This window comes from Camelina sativa, chromosome 2 (genome assembly GCF_030686135.1).
Source record: "Camelina sativa cultivar CO46 ecotype springtype chromosome 2, ASM3068613v1".
In the NCBI taxonomy this organism is placed as follows: domain Eukaryota; kingdom Viridiplantae; phylum Streptophyta; class Magnoliopsida; order Brassicales; family Brassicaceae; genus Camelina; species Camelina sativa.
Genome location: NC_141881.1, coordinates 4952662 through 4978208, shown reverse-complemented (window position 1 = coordinate 4978208; position 25547 = coordinate 4952662). Strand labels below are relative to the sequence as shown.

The following is a 25547-nucleotide window of genomic DNA, read 5'->3' as shown; positions in this document are numbered from 1 at the left end:
ACTGCAACTAACAAGGAGTTACGGCCAAAAATCACCATTCGCCGAGAGTGTCGACCGACACTGCAATGGTGTCGGTCAACACTGATAGGTAACCCGAGAATCAGTTCATCTTTTCATTACACTTTCCGATTCACATTTTTGTTTCTTTTCCTTTCCCTTGCTTGATAACACTGGGGATAATGTTATTTAAGTCTGGGGGAGGTTAATACTAACTACTAACTTAGTTTTTGTTTTTATTGTGTCAAAACGTATATTTGTTTTTATTGAGTCAAAATTTTGGTTGGGAACTATGATTTTTCCTTTTAGAGTAATGCCTTGGTTGATTAATGCTGTAGATTGAATCCAGATTCCGACTAATGAAAAATCCAAAGGCTGACCAGTGAACCAGAGACATCCAAATTTCCAACAGAATCCATGAAAGCCTGAGGTAATTTCTGTACTTTTCGTTTTACACTCATCAAGGAGATTGATGTTCATAGAGATTGACTCCTAGTTCATACCTGACAAGTAAGATTTCAGAAGAAAAGAAAAAAATTGGTACTTCTCTCCCTTATTCAAGTTATAAAAAAATATATATATATTCCTGAGAGCTTTGCAGAGAAAACAAAAAAGGGGAAATAAAAGATGTGATGATTTTGATCAGTTTAGAGGGGTAGGTAAATTACCTGTAATCCCATTATTCTACTCTTGAGTCAAATGATCACAAAAAGCTTAGAAACGAGGGGTAGATAAATTACCGATGACCTCATTTTTCGCCTACACCTTTGATAAAAAGAAAAAAAATAAAAATAAAGCAAAGCTCAAAGGAAGATAAAAATAGAATAAGTCTGGGGGAGGGAAAGAGTACCATAGGTGTTAAAGATATTGTCTTGCTTGTTATAGTATTGTACGAGAATGAGTCTAGAAGGTTCTTGACATTGATCAAATTGATGAGTCCCATCGATGAAGGCTTAATGGATGATGTTGAGGAATTTGGGATGCTATAAGTGCCAACGGAGAAGTACACGGTGGTTCGATTTGGAAATATATGCTAAGCATATGGATTAGGGTTTGGATGATCATGACATTACTTTAAATAGAAAAGGACTTTTCGCGTTTTCAAACCTCTTTCACAGGTCTAAGTTTCTGTTTTGCTTGAAGGCAAGCAAAAGCTAAGTCTGGAGGAGTTGATATATCATGGTTTTTACGAATTTTTGCCATGATATAAATGTGCTTTTTGAGTCTTTTGATTTTTTATAGGTTGTTTTTGAGTCTTTACAGGTTTTCTATGATTTTGGCATGGATGGAGCAAAGTGGAGCAATTTGGAGCATTTGACCAGAGGAAATCAACTTGGAGTCGAATCAGAGAGATTGTGTCGATCGACACCGCTTTAGATCGACACCCCAATTATCCGACGAGAGAAGCCAAGTTTTGGAAGTTTTACAAATTTACTCGAAGTTCTCCAATATTGCAACACAAGTCCCTGATGTGTTTTATGACATATATATATATATATATAATGTTTTTAGGTTTTAGAAACCCTTAAGTTTTATTCTAGAAGTTTTTATTCTAGCAGTTTTTATTGTTTGAGAGATATTGAGAGCTTTTGGGAGAGAGATCTGAACTCTTTTGTAGAGAGAAGAATTTCTAAACTCCCTCTTTACATTTTTAATATCTATTGCATTTTATTCAGAATGATGATTTGTGTTTCATTGAATATGTGACAACCCGTCCCGCGGACCCCACTAGCCTCCCGCTAGCTGCCCTAACGGACCGTCCATGGACCCTGCTAGCCCTCCGCTAGCTGTCCCAAACGGACCCCAAGCTGGCCCTGCAGGGCAATGATCCTAACCCCTCACCGTGGACAGGAACTATTCATCCAAATCCACCAGTATGTTATTGGTGCGCCAGGCGTTCCTCGAACCCTGGTCCCCACCCTTTAACAACCTTCCCACAGGACAAACTGTCACCAATTGATCTGCAAAGTCAATTGGATGGATAGTTCCTGTCCACGGTGATGGGTTAGGATCGATGCCCTGCAGGGCCAGCTTGGAGTCTGTTGGGACAGCTAGCGGGGGGCTAGCAGGGTCCACGGACGGTCCGTTGGGGCAGCTAGCCGGGGGCTAGTGGGGTCCGCGGGACGGGTTGTCACATAAAAATGCAGATCAATTGGTGACAGCTTGTCCTGTGGGAAGGATGTTAAAGGGTGGGGACCAGGGTTCGAGGAACGCCTGACGCACCAATAACCTACTGGTGGATTTGGATGAATAGTTCCTGTCCACGGTGATAGGTTAGGATCGATACCCTGCAGGGCCAGCTTGGAGTCCGTTGGGATGGCGATTTTTATATGAAAACCCGTTCCACGGACCCCACTAGTCCACCGCTAGCTGCCCGTACGGACCGTTCGTGGACCCTGCTAGCCCCCCTCTAGCCGTCCCAACGGACTCCAAGCTGGCCCTGCAGGGCATCGATCCTAACCCATCACCATGGACAAGAACTATTCATCCAAATCCACCAGTAGGTTATGCAGCTCAATTGGTGACAGCTTGTCCTGTGGGAAAGTTGTTAAAGGGTGGGGACCAGGGTTCAAGGAACGTCTGCCGCACCAATAACCTACTGTGAATTTGGATGAATAGTTCCATTTGCCCAGTGAGGGGCTAGTGGGATCTACGGGCCAGCTTTGGGCCCCCTGCTAGCCCCCCGCTAGCTAACCCACATGATTATGTCTAAGTAGTTTACTTGTTAGGTTTAGGTTTTTTACAGGGATTTTATGATTTATTAGATCTGTTTATATAGGATTCTTTATCATTCTAGATCTTCATCATAGGTTGTTCTTGCTACTCTCTCAAATTAAGAGATCACTATAGTACTTAGGGATAGAATTCCTGAAGCACTCAAGTCTACACAATAAATTATAGAGTTTTATAATTAAGCTATACAGATTAATTTGAATTAAAATAAACAATGCAAAATATTAAATAAAACTGTTGTAAATTCAGAGAATCAAAAAGCTAGGTCTAGGGAATTTCTCAGGAAATTATAAAATATTAAATTAATCAATAAATTAGGATTCAAGCAATTAAAAATCAGACTTAGCACTCTAAACTCTTTTGTAAAATAAATCAGTTCTCACTGCAAATATTCTCTAAATTTAAAACCAGAAAATCCAAATCTCTTTGTAAAATTTCTAGGTTAAAAATAAGCTTTAAAAACAAGTTTAGATTAGTTCACAAAATCACTAAATCAAATCTCTTTGCAAAAAGTAATTTTGCTCATCAAAAGATTTTATCAGGAAAATCAATTATATTCTCATATCAATTTATTTTCCTAGGTTATTAATTCTAGATGGTCAATCAAGAATTAATATGAAGAACAACCTATGATGAAAATCTAGAATGATAAAAATCCTAAATAAACAAATCTAATAAATCATAAAATCCCTGTGAAAACCCTGAACCTAACAAGTAAACTACTTAGACATATTCAATGAAATACAAATCATCATTCTGAATAACATGCAATAGATATTAAAAGAGTAAAGAGGGAGTTTAGAAATTCTTCTCTCTACAAAGGAGTTCAGATCTCTTTCCCAAAAGCTCTCAATATCTCTCAAACAATAAAACTGCTAGAATAAAAATTTTAGGGTTTCTAAAACCTAAAAACACTATATATATGTCCTAAAACACGTCAGGGACTTGTGTTGCAATCACTACAAGAAAACAGGTGATTAGCGACTACACATAGCGACCACATATGTAGTCGCCAAAATTAACGACTACATAGTGACGATTTAGCGACTATTCTGCGACTACATGGATTTAGTCGCTAAATAGTCACTCTTAAACGACTAATTCATGCAGTCGTTACGGTGGTCGTATTTTAACGACTAAGAGGCGACTATATTGTTGATGGAATTATATAGTCGCAACTTAGTCGCCAATTTAGCGACTACAGTACGACCACGTCAAATAGTCGTAATTTTTGGCGACTACGTTGCGACTCATTCGGCGAGTCATAAGGTAGTCGTAAAGTAGTCGTAAAATTTAGCGACTGTTCGGCGACTCTTACGGCGAGTCATTACATAGTCATCTTGTAGTCGCCTAGTAGTCGCAAAAAACAGTTAAAAGAAACGTGTTTTCCATGCGGGGGTTGGTGTACCAACTTTTATTGTGTAGTCGCCTATTAGTCACCTATTAGTCACCTAGGAAAGTCTATAAAAAGAAGTTGCACTCATTTGTTCTCTTCACTCCTAACTCACTTTCCTCCTCTAAAAAAAAAACTCTAAATCAAAAAAAAAATTCTAAATCAAAAAAAAAAAAGTTTGCTTTATATAATTTTTTATATTTTCTCCCAAAAAAAAAAAATATATATATATATATATATATATAATTATAATGGCGGGATATTACAATTATGGTGGTAATGGCGGTAATTATCGGGAGTGGATGTACAAGAGGTTCGATGAAGTGACGGGGAATTTTTCATCTGAATTCGAAGTGGGGGTGGACCAATTCTTAACGTTTGCAAGTAGCCAAGAAACAGTTCAGAATAATGGGGGTAAGTTTCTCTGTCCATGTAGTGTTTGCAAAAACAATAGATGTCTCTCGGGTAGAAGAGTTATGAGTCATCTGTTTAGTAATGGATTTATGCCAGATTATTATGTTTCGTATAACCACGGCGAAGAAATTAATTTGGATATAGGAAGTAGTTACACTGATAGGACGTATGATGGGAGTCATGAAGAAATGGGTAATGTAGTAGAAGATCCATATGTAGATATGGTGAATGATGCATTTTGTTATAATGTGGGTTTAGATGATAATTATCATCAAAATGAGAGTTATGAGAATGTGGAAGAACCGGTACAAAACCATTCTCAGAAATTTTACGACTTGTTAGATAGTGCAAAAACTCCTTTATATGATGGTTGTCGTGAAGGTCACTCGCAATTGTCATTGGCTGCTCGAGTGATGCAAAATAAGGCGGAGTATAATATGAGTGAAAAGTTAGTAGATTCGGTTTGCGGAATTTTGACGGATTACTTACCAGAAGGCAACCAGTCTACCGGTTCACATTACGAGACAGAGAAATTGATGCGTAATTTGGGCCTTCCATATTATACAATTGATGTTTGTATTAACAATTGTATGATTTTCTGGAAAGAAGACGAAAAGGAAGAGACATGTCTATTTTGTGGTTCACCAAGATGGAAGCCTAAGGAGGACCGACGGAGAACAAGAGTACCATATAGTCGTATGTGGTATCTACCTATTGCTGATAGGTTGAAGAGAATGTATCAGAGCCAAAAGACTGCAGCGGCAATGAGATGGCATGCAGAGCACCAATCAAAAGAGGGAGAAATGAATCATCCTTCTGATGCGGCGGAGTGGAGATATTTCCAAGAGCTTAACCCTCGGTTTGCAGAAGAACCCCGTAACGTCTACCTTGGATTATGTACCGATGGGTTCAATCCATTTGGCATGTCTCGTAATCATTCACTGTGGCCTGTGATCTTGACTCCATATAATTTACCCCCTGGTATGTGCATGAATACGGAGTACTTGTTTCTTACAATTCTGAATTCTGGGCCAAATCATCCGCGAGCTAGCCTCGATATCTTCCTACAACCTCTTATTGAGGAGTTAAAAGAGTTGTGGTCTACTGGAGTCGATGCATACGATGTGTCTTTGAATCAAAACTTCAATCTAAAAGCAGTGCTGATGTGGACGATAAGCGACTTTCCGGCGTATAGCATGTTATCGGGATGGACCACCCACGGTAAATTATCTTGCCCAATTTGCATGGAAAGTACAAAGTCGTTTTATCTACCCAAAGGAAAGAAGACATGTTGGTTTGATTGTCACCGAAGATTCCTGCCTCATGGTCATCAATTAAGGAAGAACAAAAAAGATTTCCTGAAGGGAAGAGACGCTTCTAACGACTATCCACCGCAGTCTTTAACTGGTGAGCAAGTTTATTATGAGCGTTTGAAAGATGTAAATCCACCAAAAACCAGGGAAGTCGGTGGTAACGGTCATGATAAGAAGATGCCAGGCTATGGAAAGGAACATAATTGGCACAAAGAAAGCATATTATGGTCGCTACCTTATTGGAAGGACCTCAATCTCCGACATAATATTGATGTGATGCATACCGAGAAGAATTTTGTGGACAACATCTTGTATACTCTTATGAGTGTACAGGGTAAATCTAAAGATAACATCATGTCAAGATTGGACATAGAACAATTTTGTTCTCGACCACACTTACATATTGATAGGAAGGGTAAAGCTCCATTCCCAGCATATACATTGACAAAGGAAGCCAAAACAAATTTATTGGAATGTGTCAAGTATGCGGTGAAATTTCCAGATGGTTATTCGTCAGACTTGGCTAGTTGTGTTGATCTGATCAATGGCAAGTTTTCAGGAATGAAGAGTCATGATTGCCATGTTTTTATGGAGCGACTTCTTCCATTTATCTTCGCAGAACTCCTAGACCGGAACGTTCACCTTGCATTATCAGGTAGTACATATTACCTATTTAATTAAATTAGTAGTATATATTTTTAAATATAATTTCCTAAGACATGAAATTTTCAGGGATTGGAGCATTTTTCAGGGACTTATGCTCAAGAACTTTGCAAAAAAGTCGCGTTCAAATTCTTAAACATAACATTGTTTTGATCTTATGCAACTTAGAGAAGATATTTCCACCATCATTTTTTGATGTGATGGAGCACCTGCCTATACATCTCCCATATGAGGCAGAATTGGGAGGCCCTGTCCAATATAGGTGGATGTATCCTTTTGAAAGATTTTTCAAAAAGTTGAAAGGAAAAGCGAAGAACAAAAGATATGCGGCTGGATCAATCGTTGAGTCCTATATCAATGACGAGATTGCTTACTTCTCTGAGCACTACTTTGCCGTTCATATACAAACAAAATCAAGGTATAATTAAATGAAATTAAAATTTATACTTAATTTGATTTATTTTTAATTATCTTATTTGATCAGGTTAACAAGATTCTATGAAGGTGAAGTCCCAATATATCATGTCCCTGGAGTCCCTAATATATTTACTCATGTCGGTCGCCCAAGTGGGGAAATGCATGAAGTATGGCTTTCAGAGAGAGACTATCAGTGCGCACATGCATATGTTTTACGGAATTGTGACTATTTTCAACCAATTGAGAGGTATATAATATAGCCTCGCATATATATAGACTCCACAAATATTTCTCATATATATTAAATATATTTAATTTTCTTAGTATGTTCGAGGATTTTCTTTCTACCAAATATCCTGAATTAACCGAAAAAGAACTGTCCACGAAAAGAGCTGAAGAATATCATGTGTGGGTGAAAGATTATGTAAGTATACTCGAACCCATGTAACCGACTCTGATTATGCATTTATTTAATTATATCATTGATATATAATACTTATATGTATACGCAGGTTATATACTGGAACGCCACAAATCCATTTCCTACTTGGGTTCAAGAGATAGTGCATGGACCGTTACACAAGGTCAAAACTTGGCCAATATACTTTACAAGAGGCTATGTGTTTCATACGCAGAATCACGGCGCTGGACGGAAGACATGTAACTATGGTGTATGTGTTAAAGGTGAAAATTACACTGATGCATCTGATGGTGCAGATTTCTATGGGAACTTAACTGATATCATAGAACTTGAGTACGAAGGGATGACCAATTTGAGAATCACACTTTTTAAGTGTAAGTGGTATGATCCTGTCATTGGTAGAGGGACTCGGAAGAGCAATAGTGGCGTTGTTGACGTGAACTCTTCGAGAAAATACAACAAATATGAGCCATTCATTTTAGGTACGTAAGACTTGTCTAGAATTTATATATAAATTTATTTAATGTAACTATCCATACTAAATTGCGATTTTGTGCAAACAGCATCTCAAGCGGATCAAGTTTGCTATATTCCGTATCCATACACAAAGAAACCAAAGCGAGAGTGGCTAAGTGTTCTGAAAGTAAATCCGAGGGGAAACATTTCAGGAGAATATGAAAGCAATGAACCGACTCTGTTGCAAACAGAAAATGATGATGCTGTATTGATGACTACAGTTGAAGATCTCACAGTCGACAATTTGGTAGCAGATGCTAATCCAACAAACCTTGATTACGATGTTGGAGATGTGGATCCAGAAGATGAATTCCAGTGTAATTTATCGTCTTCTGATGATGAAGAACAAGAAGACGAAGAACAATAATTATTTGGCAAAATTACTATGTATTTGTTTTTTAATTTTTGTCTTTTTACTGTGTAATATTTGTGTATTATTGTGTAATATTATTGTCTAATATTATTGTGTAATATTATTGTGTAATATTATTGTGTAATATTATTATGTAATATTATTGTGTAATATTATTATGTAATATTATTGTGTAATATTATTGTGTAATAAATTTGGTTATATAAATTTGGTTAATTAAAATTGGTTAATTAAAATTGTAGATTAAATAAATTTGGTTAATTAAAATTGTAGATTAAATTGTAGATTAAAATTGTAGATTAAAATTGTAGATTAAAATTGTTTTAAAATTGTAAGTTAAATAAATTTGGTTAATTAAAATTGCAGATTAAAATTTGGGCCTAATTAAACATAAACCCAAACCCATTAACCAAACTAATCCTAACTAATCCTAACTAAACCCAAACCCAAACCATTAACCCTCTTCTTCTCTCGATTCCCCCTAATACGAAAACCCTAATCCCCATTTTCTTCTTCCTCTCGCAGCCTTCTCTTCTTCCTCTCGATTCGATTCTCCCAACGATTAACCCTAATCCGCATCTTCTTCCTCTCAATTCCCCCAAATCTAAACCCTAATCCTTCTCTTCTTCCTCTCGATCCCCCAAATCTAAACCCTAATCCTTCTCTTCTTCCTCTCGATTCCCCCAAATCCGTAACCCTAATCATTCCCATCATCTCAAACGATGCCTAATCGAGGAGGAAGGAAGAGGAAACCTGCTGCTCCTAACGTTTCTCAGAGAGTCGGAGCGTCAACAGCAAATAAACGGTCGCACACTCTACCCAATCAGTACAACTTCACGCCGGCGGTCCAATCTCCTCCTCCGCTGCAGACGCCTGAAGTACAACGACAGTCATCGGCGGCCCAAATCCGGAACTATCCTCCGCCTCAACAGCTTTTTCAGAACTCCTACACTCACCCACCGCAGCCTACAGTGAACCCGACCCCTTCTCAAGAAGTCCATCCGTCGCATCCTCCGCCTCAACAGCTTTTTCACAACTCCTACACTCACCCACCGCAGACTACAGTGAACCCGACTCGTTCTCAAGAAGTCCACTACAATCCTTCGCATCCTCCGCCTGCTCTAGTTGACCCTCCGCCTACTCTAGTTGACCCTCCGCCTTCTCCAGCTGAAGTCTCTCAGACTCGCAGTCATCGTTCGCATCCATCGTCTCAAGGCAACAATTTCCAAGCTGATTATCCTCCGGTGTTGCCGGAACTCCAGGAGGACACATTGCGGGCTCTGAATGCACTGCTTCTAGTGCCAAACAGACATGAGTTCACCACCGTCCTCTCTCCCATTCCCCTACCAAAGACAGAATGGTACGGTTACAAACTCTTAGACTTATCGATTTGTTATTTTGAGTGTCTCTGTTGGTTGACTTTGGTTTTATTGTTTCATGTGTCTGGAGGTTTGATCGTGACCCTGGATCTACGCTCACTCGGAAGATTACTAAAATTCTTTTAAACAAATTCGAAGGTCCTTTCTACAGTTGGACATGCGTTCCTCGAGATAAACAGGAAAGATACTTCATTGAGTTTGCGGTTAAGTGTTCTGTCCTCTAGCTTTCATATATAGCTTTAAGCTTCACATACTGCTTTACTCTTCATATATTGTTTTATTTACTTGTGCTTCTTTTCACTCACATTAGCTATTTTCTTTTTGTTTTTTGTAGAAAACCCACACTTGGGATCCTTTGATAACTGGGACTGTTCAAGCTCACTTCGAGACCATCTGTCAAAATCGGCTCAAAGACATGGTTAGCACCGTGAGAACTACTAGACGCCAACCTAAAGGGATTGGAACTACTCTATGGACAACAATGACAGAATTCTGGGACACTGAAGAAGCACAACAAAGGAGCAAAACATATTCTGATTGTCGTATGTCTGACCGTAATGGCCTCGGTCCTCATGTCCACCTCTCAGGGCCAAAGTCGTATAAACAGATTCAAAACGAAATGGTGAGCCAATTCTGTTGTTACACATTCGCCACTTTTATTTTTGACCTAGCTGTTACATTAAAAATTTACTTGTCTGTTTCTTAACATTACAGGAAGAGGAATTGGGAAGAGAAGTACGTATTGGTGAGGTTTTCATCAAGGCACATACAAAGCCTGATGGGACATATGTTGATCGGAAGGCAGAGAAGATAGCAGAAACATATGAGAAGAATGTGCAAGAGAGGTTGTCTCAGCTCCAGGAAGATCCTTCTGCCATCTCAGATGGGGAGTCACGGCCCCGAGAGCTAACAACTGAAGAATATACAGAAATCTTTCTTCAGGTTACGTTTTATTTTAACAATACAAAAATGTTATCTTGGAGTTTAATTTGACATCCTCTAATATCTTATTTTCTCTTACTTTGCAGTCCACTGAGAAGGATTCAAGAGGAAAACCTTTTGGAGTTGGAAGCCTCTATGACTGCATTGTCAATGGCAAGGGGAAGCAAGCAGGAGACACTTTAGCCTTTGTGGCTATGCAAGAACAATTGAAGGAAGCTCAACGGAAGATAGAGGAGCAGGCTGCTAATATGTTGAGGCGTGATGCAGAAATGTTGAAGCGTGATGCACAAATTGCTCAACAATCCGAAATTATTGCTGGGCAGAAGGAGAAGATTGACGAGTTGGACTTGGTGGGGAAGTTTCTGCGGCAATGTGATCCACGGTTCAAGGAGTTCTTGACAGCCCATTCAGCTAAAGAGACTACCACGACAGAGCCTCTTCAAGAAGAAGATCCAACTTCAACTCCATAGGTTACTCTATGTGTTAATTACCTACTACTAAGTAACTATTTTTTGATGAACTCAATGGTGACACTATGTGTTGTATGTACTTTGTGTTTTGAAAACTATGATAATTATTATGTGTTTCTTTAGGTTTCCAATTTAGAATCATTTGTTGGTTTTGTTGACAGGGTTAAAAAGAAAAAAGAGAAATTAAAATATTCTATATCCAGTTTCAGAAAACGTTAGTCGCCAAATAGTCATCAAATTTTAACAATATAGTTAAAAACTAAAGTGACTATATAGTGACTACAACATATATTAGTCACTATATAGTCACCAAAACTTATACGACTATCTACCGACCAAATAAACAACCCATTTGTTCGGTTTTCTTAATCACAGAATAGTCGCAACCTAGTCACTAAAAATAATGACTACATGATGACTACTATGAATATAGTCGTAACTTAGTCGCAATGGAGTCACAAAACTTTACGACTAAATGATGACTACTATGTGACAACATGTATATAGTCGCCTATTAGTCGCAAAATGGCGACTAAATTTACGACTACAACAAATAGCGACTATCAATTAACGACTGTATGAAATAGTCGCTAATTAGTCGTAAATCTTGATTTGGCGACTATTAAGTGACTAATAGTGTAGTCGCAAAATGCGTGTTTTCTTGTAGTGAATATTGGAGAACTTCGGGTAATTTTGTAAAACTTCCAAAACTTGCTTTCTCGTCGGCTAAAACGGGATGTCGATCGATGCTGTAGGCGGTGTCGATCGACACTATCTCTCTGAATCGAATCCAAGTTGATTTCCTCGGATTAATGCTCTAAAATGATCAAAATTGCTCTACTTTGCTCCATCCGTGCCAAAATCCTAGAAAACTTGTAAAGACTCAAAAACAACCTAGAAAACAAATCAAAAGACTCAAAAAAGCACACTTATATCATGGCTAAAAGCCGCAAAAACCATGATATATCAATTGTCTTCTTCTAAAAGCAGAGTAGTGGTTCTCAACATCTTCACAACGGTAAGGTCTTAGATTCTCAGAATCTTTTCCATTTGTCACTTCTATTCTTCTTTTTCTTGAGCCTGAAGATGATTGGATTGAGTTCTCCCTAGGTTGTGGATTGTCATGGGGTGTCCAATTTCTATTCTTCTCCAAATGGAGGAGCGATGCTCATCTCTCCTTGGTTTCTCATATGGAAACTGGAGATTACGGTGCACCTGCTGACGAGGTGGAGGTGCATACTGTTGAGAAGGGCGTGAATCTTGACCTCTGACAGATCCCAACTCAGATCTTGTTCCGGAATGTCTATCTCGTCCTGTACCAGCATCACGAGAGCTATCAGCATCTCTGAGCTCACCTCCCCTCCGAGTATCTCTTGGATAGTTGGAGACAGGTTGTTGTTCTCCATTGGAAGCCTCTGCAACTCTTCTCTCCTTGTTGAGCATTCTTTGGTCCTCTGAGAGGTGAGGACATTTCCTTTCTTCATGAGATATCATGGAACAGGTAAAGCAGTACCTAAAGAGCTTCTCATATGAGAGAGAGACAGTTATCTCTTCTCCATTATCAAGTAAAATATCACCTTCTTTTTGAATTTAGGGGCTTTTTGACGTCCACCGAAACCAAGACTCGTGCATCATTGACATCCACCTCAACCACCTGACCAAGAGTAACACCGATGCCTCTGAAGGCTTCATCTACCCAACACCAGGAGACCTCTAATCTTTATCCAGAAGGTAACACGGTTCAAAAGATCTTCTTGAAAGTTTAGCTCCCATCTTTCAAGAGAGAAGGTCCATTTGTTAAAATGATACAGTCTTTTTTTAAGAACTTTTTGCAGGTCTTCATCATTCTCAAAGTTAAAGCGGAACCTGCCATTACCCAGGTCAAAGCCTCTTACGTGGCCTGCTAAGTCCCATATCCCATTACTTGGCATAAAAGTCAGAAAAGCTTTAGTGCTTCTGCCTCCAGAGTGGAAAATTCTACCAACTAAGGTCAGCCGGAATCGGTTGATGAGGGCTGAGTTGTTCAATGTCGGGAGCCTAACTGGTTCATCCGCCTCTAGTGAGGGAGAGTTATTATGGGAATTTGTATTCTCTTTGGAGTTCTTCATCCAACCATATGGAGTTTGGTAAAGAGGGAAATAATGCGCACCTAGAGATGGAATATTTTGCTACTGGAAAACAAGTTAAACCAGCTTCGGATCTTTTGAAAAAGGAAGGTGAGAAGTAGAACTATGTAGAGATAAGAAGGGTTTGACTAAAATAAGAATGTGATCTAGAACTAGGGGAAGGAAAGAACCCAACATATATGTTGGAAACAGAGGGACACCATCGTTTTGACCATAGGGTAAAAGAAGAATTGCTTGTTTAAGGTAGTTTATGGTAGGTAAGATCTATATCGATTTGAAACAATTACTTCTTTTCGTCTCTCTTTGGTATTAGTGCCTGAGAGAAAGACTTCTCATAGAGAGAGAAACTGTCATAGAGGAATCTTAAGACTCCTCATTTTGAAGGGAGCAAATCCTCAAAATGAAGATTTAAGGGTGGTTTGTTCTAACAATGAATCTTCAAAAAAATCTTTAAAAACTAATTAATTTGCAATATAGTCCTTAATATTTCCAAAATTCACTAATAATGTTAAAAACTCATAAATAAATCTATAACATACGTAAACTCTACTCCTCCAACTTGGACAACCAACCTTGGAGTCACCTTTTAATTTATTTAAATGTTTGGTTGAAAAAAAAAATTCTATAACATACATTTTATATATTATACAACAAAAAATATTATTTATTTTATTATACAACACACAATATTACATAATAAAAGTTAGATGATAATATAAATTACATATATAATGATTAAAACTTTCATATATATATATATATATATATATATATATGTAACCCAATAAAAAATATATCAAAAAATATTTTAAAATACAAAACATTATATGATAAAACAAAATAATATGTAATTTTCAAAAAACATATAAAAAATTACATATAAAAGTATAAAATTACTCAATATAACTATTTTCATAATGCTCCCATTTATGATTAATTATTGCATATCGTTGTAAAAAAATATTTTGTAAATGGTATATCTTTTATATATCTATAATTTTAATTTTAATTTAGTGTGTTTGAATTTATATCGATTATAACAATTGAATTTGATAGAATTATTTATATGATATATATATATATATATGTATATTATAAGGACTAAAATAAAATTTGTAAAAAAAATTGAGGGTCTCAATAGTTCACCCTCAAATTTGAAGGCTCACTATTAAAACCCTTCAAATTTGAAGGTTTGAGGGTTTATTGGAGATGCTCTAAGCAAAAATATAATGTATACTTCTTGTGCTTGGATGAATACAAGTCATGAGTTCATCGAATTACATGGAGGAGAGAATATACAACAATTTTTGAAGGAAATACTTACAGCTGCACAAATTTCTTTTTGTTTTCATAGGAGACATTGATGGATGTGTTAAATTTGGGTTTATCTTGTGCTTCTAACTAGAAACTAATTGATAATTAGTGGATTGGTCCTAACCTTTTATATATTAATGATACTCTCTTCAAATTTCCGATGTGGGACTTGGATTGTATCCAACAATATCTCCGTCAAACCAAGTACCACATGAGGGATCTTAACACGCCTCCTCGACATGATAACTCCATCTCGAACCGATTCCATTTTGACCCTTTACTTGAGTTAACAAGAGATGTTAGTATCCACTTTTCTAGATCCACCAGAATTTGAACATTGGGCTCTGATACCATGTTAAATTTGGGCTTATCTTGTGCTTCTAACTAAAAACCAATTGGCAATTAGTAGATTGGCCCTAACCCTTTATTTATTAATGATAGTCTCTTCAAATTTCTGATGTGGGCCTTGGATTGTATCCAACAAGATGAAAAATCTGTAAACTTCATTGATGACCTTATACATCTACAGGTAGACATAATTATCCGCTTACTATGATGAGAGAAAAATGATTATACATAGATAGAATAGTAGTGTCGATAGAAAGAAAACATAGCAAAATATAGCTTTCTTCTTGTATATAGATATTGGCCATGGGAGAAAAGTCCCGCCACCTGGGTTCGAGTAGCATTGGCTACGGGGTTCGAATTTTAACATGGTTTCTCCCGGCTCTAGAAGATTAGTCTTTGGGCCTAGGAAGCCTTTAGGATCACTCCTGAGTTATCAAAAAAAAAAAAACCAACTCGCCTTGGTCCAGTGGTAAAGGGAGAAAAGTCCCGCCACCTGGGTTCGAGTAGCATTGACCACGAGGGTTCGAATTTTAACATGGCTTCCCCCGACCCCATGAGATTATTTTTTGGTCCTAGAAAGCCTTTATGATCACTCGTGAGTTATCAAAAAAAAATATAGCTTTCTTCTTGTATATAGATATTTTTCTTTGACAACTCTCATTTATATTCTCTCTCTAATCCATTAATAGACGATTAAAATATTTCTTTAAATACGTTTCATATATCTAATTTTGTTCCAGTAAAATGAATGTTCAAAGTCACATTGGAAGATTTATTAAATCCTATTTGCTAAAAGATGGTTGGATAATTCTTAAATATATATAGAGTACATGGTAAAAATATTCACGGAGTGGTTATGTCGAGAGAAATTTCAATACGAGAGAAAATTTTAGAAAAGAGGTGCACTCATACAAACTGGTTGTTAGTTACTAAAAAATGGGTGAAACACATGTGTGTGGAATGTGGATTACTTAAATATATTTCTCTTTGGATTCAAATTCAAATTCATGAAAAATTTGGAAAAGAGGTGCACTCATACAAACTGGGTTGTTAGTTACTAAAAGATGGGTGAAACAAATGTGTGTGGATTACTTAAATATATTTATTTTTGGATTCAAATTCATGAAATTTCATTTAACCACTACACGATTCAAGCAATTACTACTTTATATGAATTAATTGCGTTGAAAAATTAGCCGTATAAATTTGAAAGTTTTAAAAAGATAGTTTGTTTACATCAAAACTAAGTTTCAAAGTGTTTAAATCTGAGATTATCAGAATCATAAATATTCTTCTAACTCGAGGGTCAACAATAGTCATTTACTAATTACTATTATTAGATAATCTAAAAGAGGTGTTACAATTGTCAATATATGCTTGACACATGCGTAAGATGTGTGTCCTCTGCTTATTAGAAATAGACAAATTCTAGTTGATGTTAGAAGAGATGGTGAAGCTCAGTGTAAAACCATTCGACATTTTTTTTTGAACAACAAAATCGTTCAACATATGTTGCAATCCTATTGCAGAGTTTCAGTCAGATCGTTAATCTCTTAAAACATCAATTACGTTTGGAAAAAATGTAGATCTGGTTATAAGAGGAACGAATCTTTCATATCATCCTTGGTTGTAACTTGTAAATGTACTTCACTAAAGCACCAATGCCTCCTCTCCATTGCTAATTCCTCCTGAACCATTAGTCTTCTTAGAATTAGTTTGTTGGTGAATAATTAACCCTATGTCTTGTGCTAGATCAGAACTTCATTTGCGCAAAGATCTTCCAAAATGCTATATACGGACTGGTTTTAGCATGTGTATTGGATGATGTTTGGTGTGCTTTCAGTGGTCTGGTTTTGATGTCCGGATATAATTGTATATAAATATATATATATTAGTGTTTGAAGGGAAGATGAAGATGGTAAGGCTGATAGGAACATATCGGAGTGAATGGGTCAAAAGTCATCAAGACTATATATATATGATTGGTTCTCTCACTCCATTATTCATTTAGACGAAAGTTATGTCAGTTTTTAGATTGGATATGATTTATTCTTCTCTATGAAGTCCAATGTGCATGTGAACTAATATAAAAAGACAAAAATAAAACGTTCATCGACGATCCGTTTTGTTTATTTGTTAAATTTTTCTTGTTTCCAAAATGAAACGACTATAAAAATCAAAACCAATTTGTATAACGGAATCATTAAGTCACAAAAACTCTATCATTACTTGCATATCTCTAAACAAATTGAATGTCCAGATGATACAATAATGGGATACTTAAACAAAAAAAAAGTCGACGTACTTGCATTTCATGTACATGAAAAACTTCTATAAATATAAATCTGGATACTTCCCTAGTACTACATGAGTAACACAAATTAAAATTACGTAAGCGGTAAGAATTTCTATATGCACACAATTAAGCTTTAATTAGGTAAAATGAGTGAAATAAACAGAAGAATATTATTATAATAGATGAGGACCCGTCCGATGTGCGGATTTAAAATTTTATAAATTAAATTAAATTTAATAAAATATATTAAAATTTGTTGTACGTTATTTATAAATTGTATTTTTGTTATAATAAACTGATTTATATCCATTTACAAATTTTTGATGTGTGTTACGATTAAAAGTGTATTTTTTACACCTAAATATACTTTATGTTACAAATATATTTTTATCACCACCTAGAAAATGTCTATATGAACACATTAAGTCAACTATTTTACTTTTACTTCTGCAGAGTTTTTTAGTTACTAAAATTGTCGGCTCAAAAAATATTTTGAATAAAAAATATATTACATAATATACTAATCAATGATGTATCATCACAATAATGTATGGCCACCATGTAGAAAACCTCGGCTCCGCCCTCATCCCTTATGGAGAGAACCTTGCGTCCAACCTCCTCCACCGTGGAGAGAACAGAACCTTGGCTCCGTGATATATCATGGTTTTAACGGTTTTTAACCATAATATAAGTGTGCTTTTTGAGTCTTTTGATTTGTTTCTAGGTTATTTTTGAGTCTTTACAGGTTATCTAGGATTTTGGCACGGATGGAGCAATATGGAACAATTTGGATCATTTTGGAGCATTTTACCGAAAGAAATCAAGTTGGAGTCGAATCAGAGTTAGAGCATCGATCGACACCACCTAAAAGGGCATCGATCGACACTCATGTTTACCCGACGAGAGAACAAGAAATTGGAAGTTTTACAAATTTGCCCAAAGTCTTCTCTAATTGCAACATAAGCCCCTGGACGTGTTTTAGGATGTATATATACTATTTTTGGGTTTTAGAAACCCTTAAGTTGTCTTCTAGCAATTATTATTTTTCCTGCAACCTTGAGAGCTTTGGAGAGAGAGAGAATCTGAACTGCTTTGTAGAGAAGAATTTCTTGAACTCCCTTTACTCTTGTAATTTCAATTGCATGTTATTCAGAAATATGATTTGTTCTTCATTAAACATGTCTGAGTAATTTGCTTGTTAGGTTTAGGGTTTTTCACAGGGTTTTTATGATTTATTAGATCTGAGATTTTTAGGGTTCTTAATCTTTTATGATCTTCATCCTTGGTTGTTCTTCACAATAATTCTTGATTGATCACCTAGAATTGTTATCTTAGGAAAATAAATTGATATGAGAATATAATTGTTTTCTTGATTAAACCATTGATGAGCAAAATTACTTTCTGCAAAGAGATTTGATTAAGTGATTTTGTGAACTTATCTAAACCTGTTCTTAAAGCTGATTTTTAACTTGGAATTTTACAAAGAGATTTGGATTTTCTGGTTTTAAATTTAGATATTATTTGCAGTGAGAATTGATTTAATTTACCAAAAGTTTAGAGTTCTAGATCTGATTTTTATTGCTTGAACCTTAATTATTTTATTGATTTAATATTTCATAATTACCTGAGAAATTCCCTAGGCTTAACTCTTTTGATTTTCTGAATTCACAACACTTTAATTTAAATATTTGCATTACTTTTTCATTAATTAAATTAACTTGTTTAGCGTAATAACAAAACTCTATAATCTATTGTGTTTGATCTTGAGTCTCTGTGGTTTCGACCCCTAAGTACTGCATTGATCTCTTGTTTGAGAGAGTAGCTCTAGGGATTAATTTGAGCTTATCACTCTGCATTCCTCCCTTGGGGAGATAACATTGCGTCCAACCTCCTCCACCTTCCTCCCTTGGGGAAATAACCTTGCGTCCAACCTTCTCCACTATAGAGAGAACCTCAGCTCTGCCTTCTTCCTGTGTGGAGAGAACATGTTCACGTCTTTTTGCTATCTCAAAATGGTTTGCTCCGACAACCAATTAAAGTAAAAAACTTTTTCTAACGTCACAAAATCTTTTGATAGTAACTAATGTTAAATTTCCCAATGTATTCGTAGAAGTATATTTGACACACCATGATGTAGCCTCTGTCTCTGTAACGCCTCAACCGTCACCTTGCTTAGTGAGCCCATGTCCACTCTCAGTCCATGGATCCACCTTCCTAAGTGGGCCCTACATCTATTCCTGGCCCGTGGACCCACCCATATTCGATGGCCGGTTTGTTACGTCTGGAAGGCTTTAAAAACTTGTTTACAGACCCTACAAATCAACAAATGATATCTATACTATTAAAAGGGAAGCACTTTTTAATAAAAAGACATAGGATTAGACATTATTACAATGAAATGCCACTGAAAACAGAATAAGGATAACTTTAAAAAAAGGAACCAAACAGATTTATATTCATAGGATCCAAACAGATTAAAGTCGGATGCAATTAAAATCTAAACATATACAGTATCACATCAAAATCGGCTACTATTAATACCTGAAACAAGGTTTCTGTTGTGGTGAATGATGATGATGATGCAATGGTGAGATATGAATGGAATGATGGATGGGTGTTTCAATTCCCCTTATGCTATTGCAGTACAAGAGGTATCAATCCTAAATGAGTGTTTGTGAACAGTTAAGATGTGCATATGAATCTAAGTTAAGACAAATGTAAAGATTGCTTGTCACTAACAATCCTAAGATGAAAATGCAAAATGCAGAAAATAAACCACAAGAACCAAGAACTAAATGCAAATGAAACTGAATGATTGAAACAGTAATGAAGCAAGAACAGAAATAGGAACTACAACTAATGAACTAATGCAAGACAAACAATGAACTGTAAGCTAAATGAATGCAACTAGAATGAAACAGGAATGAAACAAGACAATCACAAATCATAAACCAGAGTTCTGGGGATGAACTCGAGCAAGCACTCGACCGAGTGTAGGTCGAGTGAGAGGTCGAGCTGGTTAAATCCGGAAAACAGAGCAACACAATAAAAACAGAGCAATGCTAAAACCAATCAAACAACAAGCAAGCAACAGGATTAAGACTAAGATTTCAATAAACAAAGAAGGTTCCTGAGGATGGATTCATGGGATGAACTAATCATTGTGGTTATCTAACTTGGTCAACAAATCTCAAGCAAATTTTGAGCTAACCTCTAGACATATGAATCTAAGACAAGTTTCTCCCACTCTCATGGTCAAGAAACAATCAAACCTATGCAATTCTAGACTTGTTCTCACACAGTAAAGAATCTACACAAGCAAGCATTAAGCAATACATCTCAAACCAAACAAGACCTCTAATCTCTTAGCAAGCCTAATGGTAAGCTCTAGATCTAGCCTTATCTATGCTTCTTAAACATTGGTGTGATGCTAAGAAGCTTGAAATCAAATCCTAACCTCTCAGTTCAGGATCAGCATTAAGAACATCTAGCCTAGAAGAGATCTACAACAATCAAGCTTGACCAATTCACATAAACCACAAGATCAATTCCTCCTAACCCATCCTCAAGATCCTAAGAAGACTTCTCACAACAAGACATGATGAAACAAATCAAAAACCCAGAAAATGTTGAAACTTGCATTATTAGAAAGATGAAACAAAGATCTTCAATATTAATCAAAGGACCAAACTCAAATTCTCAATATCTTGAAAGTTATAGAACCAACAAAATAGAAGAATCTAGTCTTCTTTCTTAAGAAGGTACAAGATCTTAAAAATAAAATGCAAAAGGAATAAATCTAAAAAAGGTAAAAACTAGGTTTTTGAGAATATCTAAAAGCTGGACTCTTTTGGTGGCTGCAGGTACAAGGCCTTATATAGGTGGGAAGGTGGAAGCCCTAAAAATAGAAAAAGTCAAAGTAGTCAACGGCTCGGTCAACTCGACCTGTGCTCGGTCGAGCTAGGGGTCGAGCTGGCTTCTCACGTGCAATCTCCACTCGGTCGAGTCCTCCTCAGCACACGGTCGAGTGTCTGGTCGAGTGTGCGGTCGAGTTGGACTCCGGACCTTGTTGTTTCAGCCTTAACTCCCTTGCTTCCTCCTCATGATTGCTTCACATCTCTCCTTCATTGCTTCCATGCTCCTTAAGCTCCAAAATCACCTGTTTATGCATGAAAAGATGCAAATGCAATGCAACTAAACTCTAATGCATGATTAGTGCTAAAGCTACACAATAATGGCCTAAATGGATAGCAAAAGATGCAAAAGATGTGAATAAACTAAAGGAAAACAAGGTAAAATATATGAACATCAACACCCCCAAACTTAGTCTTTGCTTGCCCTCAAGTAAATAAGTAAGACATAAGAAGGTAAGTGAGGTTTGAAAGTGGGATCTCAGCTCCTAAAGCTTGCAAATAGACCATCTAGAATCAATGTCCAAGTTACTAATACTAAGATGCAAGTTGAATGAGCTGGAATTAAAGACTTTAGACAAGCATTTCACAACCTTTATTGATTTGAGCCTAAGACATCCACATGCATTCAAATCAACCATTTCCTTTAACATTCATTAAACAAGAACATGGATCAAATCTATGCAATGCTTAAACTCATTTGGCTTGATAATAAAGGGTTTTGAGACAATGATGGTCTCTGTTTAGAGTGGGGCTTATCAATATCAAGGTTCTCTCATGAAAATGGATTGAGCTTTAGAAGAATGATAAAGGTAAGAACACCTAAACTCATACAAGAATAAAACCTTGTCTACCCAAAGGTACCCAAAGTGTTTATCCTAGCAATCTAAACCCAAATGATCCTAGTGCTACCCTTTACTTCTTCTTTTCTCTTTAACCCTTTTCTCTTTTGGTTTTCAAGTCTTAGGAGATGCTTTCTTATTTTATCTTTCTAGTGGGATGGGGGATTCTTACTTATTTGCTATGGTTCTCTTTTCTTCTTATTCTTAAGACATATAAGCATTTTGCTAAACTTTTCTTTTCTTTCTTTTCTTTTACTTAACTAGAACCATCTTAAACAACACTTTTCTTCCCATCCTTTCACTAGACTTTGCTTAAACACAATCTCCTTTTTAAAGACTCTACCCTTTTTCTTTCTCTTTTCTTTCTTTTCTTTTCATAACAGCCAAGTCTCAAACCCAACAAGTGAACCACCTAGTCCTATCTAGTTTGAAAAATGCAAACTAGAACTACACAAGGTCTTACTCTTGTCAGTTCAAACCTAACACTTTCTACCAAGCTCAATCCCAAAAATAGGCCTCACACACACAAGAATAAACATGGCTTGAAAGAAGATTTGGTTGGGGGTGGGGAAACTGATTTAAAAGTGAAATCAGCTACTTGGATCAACAAGAGTGGCAAAAGGAGAAAGATGATCCAAATATGTACATGGCATCCATGAGTTTAAAACAATGCACACATTGATAATTAAAAGTCAATATTAGGTTCTTATAAATAGGAAATGGTTTCAAATCTCAACATGCTTCAATTTAGACCAAATGCAATGCAAGAATTCAATGCTTGGTTAAATCTTATGTTTCTAACTACTCAACTAGCATCAAAGTACTAATAACTTGGGCATTGATCCTAGTCTAGTGAATGAAGCAAGCTAACAAGGAAATACTCATCATAGATCTCTAATGCAAATATCATACAATTCTACATGAAACATGCTAAACAAGATCCTAATATGCAATGCAAACTACATGAACACTCTTTTTTTTTATGAATATTTTTTTCAAAATTTTTCAAATTTTTATGGTTTTTCTATGCCTTAGATGCTTATGCAAGTGCTAACATGATGATGATAAAAATTTGAAATAAGAACACAAAACACAAAATCAAATGCTATCTCAAACCCTCCCCCAAACTTAAATCACACAGTCCTCTGTGTGAAAGAAATTGGATTGAGGATTCAAGATCAAAAACAACAAAACACAATATGAAATGCAATGACATTTACAAGTGAAGGTGATGATGGTACCTTAGGGGTTGTGGAAGAAGTTGTCCACATCCATCTGCATGCTGTCATAGGAGTAGTTGGGGTCAGGCTGGTTGCTTAGAGAAGGACTTTGGGGCAGCTCGACGATGGCGATCGACCGTGACTCGGTCGAGTGCGTGTCCGAGTGGGGGGGTCGAGCTGGACCGCGGTTGTCCATTACCTATCCCTTCCTCTTCTATTCAGACTCCTTTGCTTCCCTGACCACGAAAACACTAAAGCAAAAATCAAAATACCAAAATTCCAAAGCAATATATACAAAGATACCTTAGGGACTTCCTCCCTAGTGAGCTTGTTTATAGTCACTAAGCTTGACTTTGGTTTCCTTCTTAACTTTGGTTTAGATACCAAGGAGGTGATGAAATCCTCCCTGGAACCTCTTGGTCACTGTGAAGTTGATCCTTGATCACCTCACCCTTAGCACTCAAACCATATTTCTTCTAAAATTTGAGCCTAGGTCTTGCTTTCCTCAAAGACCTCTTGTTCAGCTTGACTTGGAGATCCTCAACCATACTAGACAGCTCTTGAACTGACCTCTTAAGCTTCTCAACAGAATCTTCTTGAAGTGGGAGCTCAGCCTTAGGGTCTTTATCCTTGAAAACCTCATGATCAACTTTCTCCTTGATAGTGAAGGGTTGATCATCAATGGTAGGCAGGTTGGTTGGATTATAGATGTTGAACTTCATGACTGTATCCTCAGCAATGTTCAAGGTCACAAGACCTTCTCTAACATCTATTACTGCTCTAACAGTGGCTAAAAATGGCCTCCCTAACAAAATTGGATCTTCAGGCTCCTTGTCCATCTCTATGACCACAAAATCAGTATGAACCCTTGCCTTCCCTATCTTGAGTGGGACATTCTCCAACCTTCCAACTACCTCTCTATTTGTCCCATCAGCTAGGCACACATGGAGTTTAGTGGATTTGAAATCAGTTCTCCCAAGCTTTTGAGCTAGGGAGTATGGCATCACACTTGTTGAAGCTTCCAAATCACAAAGGCATTGATTGTAGTGGAGGTAACTGATTGTGCAAGGCAGGTAGAATGGCCCTGGGTCCTTAAGCTTAAGTGGAATGATCACTCCTCCAAGGTTTTCAAGATCCTTCTCATCTTGAGCTTGAGCCTTCTTTACTGACAAATCAAGCAAAAAATTTCTATAGAGAGGATATGGTTCATACTGTTCCAAGGCAGGTCATCTCTCCTCTTCTTGGTAAGCAATGATGATCTCTTGAATAGCCATCACTTCTTCTTTTTTCTCAACCAAAGCTTCTTCCTTCAAAACCCTTTCTTCCTCTTGTTGCTTAGCCAACATCTCCTTTTTCTCAATGATTTCCCTTAACTCCTTGATCCTCTGTGCTTTGAAACGCCCAGGGAATGGTAGTGGAGGCTTGTAAGCAGGAGGAATGTACTTAGCAGGCTTGACAGCTTCGGAGTCCCCAGCTCGATCGACCACTCGAGCATGCACTCAGTCGAGTGGCTGCTCGAGTTCCTGGTCGAGTTCTCCTACGAGCTCCTGTTGCTTTGCACAGATGTCACTTGGGGCTTCAGTAACTAATGAATTCCCCCAAACTTGGACTTCACTGTCCTCAGTGACTTCTTCCTCTTGAAATTGAATGGCTTTGGCTGTGAACTCCCTTGGATTTTGAACAGCTTTTCCAGGGAGTTGGTTGGGTTTTGGAGCTGAAGTAGATGCTATGTTACCCTCCATATACTTTACTCTTGAATTAAGACCCTCAAACTTCATATTAGATCATTGTACTGTGATGTTAACCTTTGGTTCAACTCAGCAAACTGCTTGGCTTCCTCAATCTTACCTTGTGTTTGCCCAATCAACAATTGTTGCATCATAAATCTTAAGTCTTGTTCTTGGCCTTGGTTAGTCTGAAACCCTGGTGGGGGACACAACTGAGGTTGAAACACTTGATGTTGTTGTTTGGGGATGTAGGTTTGTTGCTGTTGGGGCTGTTGAGGTGGATAGACTTGGTCTTGAGGATTAGCCACATTGGTACTCCTATAAGAGAGATTGTTGTTCTTGAAACCCCCTTGGTTGTAGCCTTTGAATCCTCCTTGATTTTGCATGTAGCATAACTCAGCAAACTCAGTCTCCCCCTCTTGAACTTGTGCTTCTTCTTCTTCACCAATGAAATGAATAGACTTGGACTGGCTAAGAAGAATCTTGTCAAGTTTCTCATTGACCATCTTCAAGTCCTTCTTATATTTGTCCTCTTGATCAGTTGAAGAGCTCCTTATGGTCCTATCATAGTCCTCATTATAGTTGCCATCTGACTGAGCAAGATTCTCAACTAATTCGCAGCCTTCTTCCATATTCTTGTTGAGGAAGTTGCCATTAGAAGCTGTGTCAAGCAACATCCTTATCTTTGGAAGCACTCCTCTATACAAGGTACTCAAGAGTGACTCATTGCTG

The 25547-nt window shown here is 37.0% G+C and overlaps 2 protein-coding genes across 2 annotated transcripts; both read left to right on the top strand.

The window, feature by feature from the left end:
- Nucleotides 1–4374: 4374 nt before the first annotated feature.
- LOC147948295 (uncharacterized) lies at nt 4375–8234 on the top strand. Its single transcript, XM_087466123.1, has 6 exons — nt 4375–6505; nt 6583–6931; nt 6998–7177; nt 7255–7354; nt 7443–7833; nt 7915–8234. The coding sequence occupies exons 1-6, from the start codon at nt 4375–4377 to the stop codon at nt 8232–8234; spliced, it is 3471 nt and encodes a 1156-aa protein (XP_087322249.1).
- Nucleotides 8235–8737: 503 nt separating this feature from the next.
- On the top strand, nt 8738–11143 carry LOC147948294 (uncharacterized). The gene is made up of 5 exons (XM_087476757.1): nt 8738–9600; nt 9690–9822; nt 9954–10241; nt 10334–10561; nt 10648–11143. The coding sequence occupies exons 1-5, from the start codon at nt 8963–8965 to the stop codon at nt 11029–11031; spliced, it is 1671 nt and encodes a 556-aa protein (XP_087332883.1). The 5' UTR covers nt 8738–8962; the 3' UTR covers nt 11032–11143.
- Nucleotides 11144–25547: the final 14404 nt, after the last annotated feature.

What these genes read in the sequence shown, in the direction of transcription:
- LOC147948295 (XM_087466123.1), top strand. Translation starts at nt 4,375, where the DNA reads ATGGCGGGATATTACAATTATGGTGGTAATGGCGGTAATTATCGGGAG. An exon ending in CGTTCACCTTGCATTATCAG is followed by an intron (nt 6,506 to 6,582) that starts GTAGTACATATT and finishes TGAAATTTTCAG; the next exon opens with GGATTGGAGCATTTTTCAGG. An exon ending in CATATACAAACAAAATCAAG is followed by an intron (nt 6,932 to 6,997) that starts GTATAATTAAAT and finishes TTATTTGATCAG; the next exon opens with GTTAACAAGATTCTATGAAG.
- LOC147948294 (XM_087476757.1), top strand. Translation starts at nt 8,963, where the DNA reads ATGCCTAATCGAGGAGGAAGGAAGAGGAAACCTGCTGCTCCTAACGTT. An exon ending in GATACTTCATTGAGTTTGCG is followed by an intron (nt 9,823 to 9,953) that starts GTTAAGTGTTCT and finishes TGTTTTTTGTAG; the next exon opens with AAAACCCACACTTGGGATCC. An exon ending in AACAGATTCAAAACGAAATG is followed by an intron (nt 10,242 to 10,333) that starts GTGAGCCAATTC and finishes TTAACATTACAG; the next exon opens with GAAGAGGAATTGGGAAGAGA.